We start from the raw sequence: 6,000 nt of genomic DNA on the forward strand, positions 1-6,000 counted from the left end.
AATGCCCGAAGCTGGGAGCTGGGATTGCAATCTGGGTCTCCTGCACTTGAGCCGCCACTGCTGCCCCCCAGGGTGTGCGTTGGCGGGAAGCTGCAGCCAGGAGTGGAGCGCAGGTGCTTCCGTGTGGGATGCGCGCATCTTAACCGCCACGCCCAAGGCCGCGCCTCACTGTCAGACCTCCAGCCAAGCCCCCTTCCCGTGTCCCACGTGACGTCTGCTCTCACTAGCACACTCGTCACTCGTGTGACTGCGTCCTGTTCATTCCACAGCGGGGCACACAGAGAAGGGGGAAGGGCACACACCTGACAAGGCCCTGCTGCCACGAAGCGGGGACCCTGGCGGTGAACCCATCTGCTCCAACATCCAGATCTGGCTCCTGGAACTCGTCCTGCCCCAGTGCCAGACAAGAGGCCAGTGGCACTGACTCCCAGGCCCACCGGGTCCTCAAGCAGAGGCAAGGGAGCCCACCCCAACCTCAGGAGACATCGTGGTGACCACAATTCAGGGGGAACTGGAAGAAGCCACTCAACACCCTGGGGTGCACGAGGAGGTCCCCACCCATCGGCTAGGCCATGCCACAGCCCGGCTGGGACCCCGTCCTCCAGACAGGACCCTGGGCTGGTTGGGGGGGGTGCTTCCTGCTGGTTGTGCATACCCAGGCCTCTCCACTCACCCTGGGTGGCCCCACAGACGTGGGCACCGATCTGCTTCCCCGTGCACGCAGTCCCCTTCCGGACGTGGGTGCGGGGTCCTCCACAGACACGGGCGTGTCCACACCGAGCCGCCTCCTGAATGCAGGGAGATCTCCCTCCGCAAGTTCCCCTCAGCCTCCCCTGGGCCCCCTCTGCCCTGGCCGTGCCGGCTGGACTTCCGTGTTCCTCTCTGTGTTGTCCAGCTTGGAGAGAACCCTGCTAAGTGGCGACAGCAGACCCCGCCCTCCATCCTCCATACCTGGTCTCCCCTGTGTCCCAAGTGACGTCCGAGTGCCCTGGCCGCCCGCGCTGAGGCTCCTGTTAGGGCAGCGGGGACACAGCCCCTCTCCCTCCTCCCCTGATGCTTGCGACCTGCAGGACTTGCTGCATTTGGGGTTGAGCCAGGTCTCTTCTCCCCGCTGCAAGACCCCATCGTTGCTTTCCTAAGTGTCACTCAATCATTACTTCGTCAGCGTCTCTCAGATGGAGGCCGTGGACTCAGGTCTTCTCAGCTGCAGGAGGAGAGGCCAACACCTGGCCAGAGGCATAAACCCCCAGCTGGGCAAGACCGGAGCACTGGGGGTGGGGACTCTGCAGCCAGCAGGGCGGGGCTGTGGCAGGGGCGGAGCCTCCTTTTTCTAGGGCATATGTGTCACCTGCCTCCTGCCCAGGGCCATTGCCTGGGCACTACCCTGCCAGCGTGCGTGGCAGCGTGAAGCTGGGGCCTGCTCCCCGCCGCCTTCAGAGCACCCCGCACATTCTCGGAGACCTATGTCGCTGGCCCCCCAGAGCCCAGAGCATGGCAGATGGGGCGCAGGCCAACCACAAAGGGTTCAGGAAGAAGGTGCTGGTTAGACAGCCCTCTGGGCGGAGGGGCCCAAGCCCTGCGGCCGCTTCTCCTCCGAGAACCTCCAGGTAAGTGCCTGCTGCCCCCGGATGGGGTCCTGTGGGGAGAGGGGTGGGGGTGAAGGTGAGGGGCTGGCTCAGTGGTGCACTGAGACAGGTTTCTGCCTTTCTAGCCCGAGAAGAGGCTTAGGCATCACCGAGTCAGCTCTTCTGAGGCACCTGCGGCCCAGAGAGGCCCAGCGCTCTGCCTGCAGTCACTCAGCATTGTTTGCGGAGCAGGGCAGCCCACCACCCAGGTCGCTAGGTTCTGGGTTCAAGACCCAGCACCAGGCTGGGTCATGTGGCTCTCTGTGCCAGGGTTCCCTGGCAAGTGGATGGCAGATCAGGGGTGGGGGGCAGTTGGGGAGGCTCTGATCTGAGACAGTGGCTTCCTGTCTTGGAAGTAGGATGGGCGGGAAGGAGGTGCTGGGGCCTCCTGGCTCTGCCAGCCTGGGGTGTGTCCCTGCAGGAGCAGCAGGGCAGGTGCAGGATGCTAATCACAGGGCTGGGACAGCATCGACCAGGGCATCAGGGGACAGTAATGGGGCTGGGGCCACACAGGTGCAGGGGACAGACTGAGGCTCCCGGCTTCCTCCTCTCTCAGGTCCGGCCTGGGCATGAAGAAGTTCCTGACCATCAGCATCCTGGCCAGCAGCGGTGAGTCCAGGCTCGGCACAGCCTCTCTCCTGCCACCTGGGCACCTGTGTTACTGCCCTCCCTGAGTACCCAGACCCCCTGGGCCAGTCTCGTCCTCTCCCTGGGCCTCCACTTCCCCGTCCTCCTGGGCCCTCGGCGGCATTTACGAGCCTCGAGGGAACAGGGTGCGGGGGCTGAGCAAGCATCGTAAAGCGGTGTTGTTGGCTGGTGTTTGTGTACACAGAGTGTGTGGTGCTGTGTATGTGTGTGCGTGCGACGGAGTTAATGAGTTTGTGTTGGGAGCTGCACGCGTCTGTGTGTAGGTGGCTATGAGCGTCTGGGAGTGTGTACCTGTGCACCACACACCAACAAAACAAATGTCAGAGTTGTGAGCCCACCGTGGCTGTGGCTGTGGCTGTGTGGTTGTGTCTCCAGCCTGTGCACCCAGCTGGGCACATGGGGTGTGTGCAGAGAGGGAGACAGCGTGCGGGTACCAGAAGGCAGTGGACGGGCAAGGCTGGTGCTCAGGCCTCCGGGGACCTGGGGCAGCCGCCCCGCGGGGCTATGGGGGGAAGCTCAGGATCTGAGTCTGGCACAAGCCCCTCCGTCCCCCAACACACGCCGGAGTGTTTCAGCCATGGGGACTGTCACAGAATTGCTCTCTGGCTTCTCATGCAAACTGTGAGACACTGCAGGGACACCGCCCACTCCTAGGAGCCGTCCCATTTCTGAGCCTCAGTTTTATCATCCATTCAATGGGACCAGCGCAGCTCTCCTGCTGGTACTTGTGGTGGCTACACCCAGAGACGGATGGTGGGTGTGAATGCCGGTGCCTTCCTTTTCACTGAGCCCAGGAGACACACGGAGGCCACAGGGGCAGCTCAGAGAGCCCAGCACATGTAAGGACCAAGGAGGAACTGTCCCTGGGGTGGGCGGACCCGGCAGGTGCCAGGAAGTGATTTTGCTGGGATAGGAAGTATTCTTGCACTATTGCTTTGCCTGTGTGCGTGCACATGTATGTGTGTGTGTGTGATACACGTGTGTGTCCATTTTCCAACCCACAGCCAATATTGGCTTATAACACATAGGCTTTTCTGTATCTTAATTAAGAGACCATAACACTGAATTTTTTGCATTAATCCTGCTATGCACCAGCTCTGGACGGTGGTGGGGCCTCTCAGTCCCTGGGGGGGCAGAGGCCAGGAAGCAGGAGTGGGGAGCCAGGTTCAAGTCCCTGTGGTTCATGACAGCACTGGCATTTGCAAAGCCCCTTCCTGCACGCCAGGCTCTTGGGCAGCCCCCTGGGAAGGGTGGGCAGACACACAGCCAAGGGCATCCGAATTCCGTCTCCATCATTTCTTGACCACCTGACCTTGGACGAGTTACTAAGTGCTCCGTGCCTCAGTCTCCTCCTCTGGGAAATGGGGTGACAACAGCACTCGTAGAGTCGCAGTGAGCATCCAACGAGGGCCTCACACACCCCCTGGTTCTCTTGCAGTTTTGTCCACTGCCCACGGCAGCCTGCTGAACCTCAAGTCCATGGTGGAAACCATCACGGGCAGAAACGCCATCCTGTCCTTCGTGGGCTACGGCTGCTACTGTGGGCTGGGCGGCCGCGGGCAGCCCATGGACGAGGTGGACTGGTAGGTGCCGGAGATCTGGGCTCCCATGGGCAGCCCATGGACGAGGTGGACTGGTAGGTGCTGGAGATCTGGGATCCCGCTGCAGGCCAAGGGCAGCAGGTGGGCGGACAGCTGAAGGTCAGAGCGATCTCTCCTCCCCGGAGGACCGGACTTGATTGACAAGTTAGCAGCCAGGAGCCTGCCCTCTGACTATGGCCTCTCCACCTGTCCTGGCCACTTCTGGTGGCCCATCTCCAGGGTCCTAGCTTGGGGGTATCTCACCCCTCCCCTCTCCAGGAAGGGACCTTTGACCTGCCCCACGCACACAGGGCAGCGACAGTACACAGCGGACTCTGCGATGGAGCAAGGGCTGTGAGGGCCACCCCCACCGGGCAGGGGGCTCTGAAGGGCAGGGCTATGTTTCCTCCATCAGACTGGACTTCTGCTCCTATCTCCCCAACAGCAGCCAGCACCAGGTCTGGCATTGCTGGGAGCTTGCTAGATGCATGTGGACTGACTGCCTTGGCCCCTGCAGAGGCGAGGGCAGCCACGCTGCCTCCCTGCCTGTCCTCCTGCCAGCACCCACTGACCCTTCCCACCTCTGCCCCTCCCTGGCCGCCGGGCACATCCAGATGTGACCTCTGTGTGCAGCCAGTGCCCTGCTGACACTGACTTAGGCACAGAGCCCCCCTCCCACGCTGGCCCCTGATGGACCACCTGCTCCACCCCCACCCCCGGGCTACATCCAGGGCTCCAGGGGGCAGGCCCGGAGCCCCAAGGACGAGAACAAAGAGCAAGGATCCAGGCAAGAACCTGTGTGATCTCAGATGAGTAACTGCCCCTCTCTGAAGTCTGACGGCCAGGCAGTGAGGGACTGGGACTCCATCAGCCGGGGCTGCACCTGCCCACTCCCCTCTGCTGCCCCCAGGTGCTGCCACGCCCACGACTGCTGCTACCAGAAGGTCTTTGACCAAGGCTGCCGGCCCTACGTGGACCACTACGACTACACCATCGAGAACAGCACTGAGATCCTGTGCAGTGAGTGCCTCCCCCGCCCCCGCCACCCCCAGCCTGGCCAGAGAGCACAGGCTGCAGGCGCGCGCCGGGCACCGCTTTAGTAGAAGTCTGTCCCAAATACCGCGCGCGACACACCCATGCTAAAATGCAGCTGGTAATATGAAGCTAATTAATATTAGCTTACAATTAAGAATTTGCATAAGCAGTTAGCGTCAGGACTGATTTCTCCCAGTCCTTTCTCTCCCGGGCAGTGATCTCTCGGGGTGAGACAGAGGGAGGGGCCTGGGAGAGCAGAAAGAGACTGGCAGGGGGCGGGGTGAGTTGGGCAGACCCACCCCCTTTCTGCCTCAGTTTCCCTAACTGCCTCTCCAGTTTTAGGGTGCACAGTCAGCTTTCAGGGGTTGTCACAGCACAGAGGGGGGTCTGGGGGAGGGGTTGGCCCAGGGGCTCCCAGAGGGCAGGCACTGCTCCCCGTCCCCCCCGTCTGGGGAGGTGGGGGCGGCTCTTTACCCACAGCCTCTGCCACCCGCCCCCCAGGCGAGCTCAACGAGACCGAGTGTGACAAGCAGACGTGCGAGTGTGACAAGAGCGTGGTTCTGTGCCTGCAGAAGCAGATCTACAGGGATCAGTACCGCGGCTACCTCAACATCTACTGCCAGGGCCGCACACCCAGCTGCAGCATCTATGACCCGCCGCCTGAGGAGGTGGCCTGCGGGCTGGGCTTCCTGCCCACCCCTGCCCTGCCCTAGCCCCCTGGAGGAGGTCTGAGAGAGAAGAGGGGCTGGCGGGGCTGGCTAGGGACCCGATGGATGGAACAGGTGGGGGCAGGGAGATCCTGGGCCCTGGCAGGACCATGGCTCCCCCGGTCCTGCGTTAGGCGTGGCCGTGCCCTTGTCTCTGTTTCTGGGCACAGTGAGAAGTGTGGGGCTTGGCCGGGGGTCTCTCCTGGGGGCTGGGGAAGGCGAGGCCTGAGAGAAGGGGTGGGGCCTCCGTTGTGGCCCCAGCTTGACTCCCTGGGGACTTCAGGTCCCAGCCCCTGAGCTGCCAGCTCAGGTGCCAAGCATGGATGCCTCCGAGGGCCAAGAGCCCAGAGATAGAGTGTGGGCATGGGCTGGGGTCCTGGGGACCCCAGGCTGACCCTCAGCGTG

The 6,000-nt window shown here is 62.7% G+C and overlaps 1 protein-coding gene across 1 annotated transcript; it reads left to right on the top strand.

The window, feature by feature from the left end:
* The first annotated feature begins 1,491 nt into the window (after nt 1-1,491).
* Nucleotides 1,492-5,601, top strand: PLA2G2F (phospholipase A2 group IIF). The gene is made up of 5 exons (XM_062190034.1): nt 1,492-1,607; nt 2,182-2,234; nt 3,712-3,856; nt 4,764-4,873; nt 5,390-5,601. Exons 1-5 carry the CDS (start codon nt 1,492-1,494, stop codon nt 5,599-5,601), a joined length of 636 nt encoding a protein of 211 aa, XP_062046018.1.
* Nucleotides 5,602-6,000: the final 399 nt, after the last annotated feature.

The sequence above is a fragment of the Lepus europaeus genome, chromosome 5, assembly GCF_033115175.1.
Source record: "Lepus europaeus isolate LE1 chromosome 5, mLepTim1.pri, whole genome shotgun sequence".
NCBI lineage: Eukaryota > Metazoa > Chordata > Mammalia > Lagomorpha > Leporidae > Lepus > Lepus europaeus.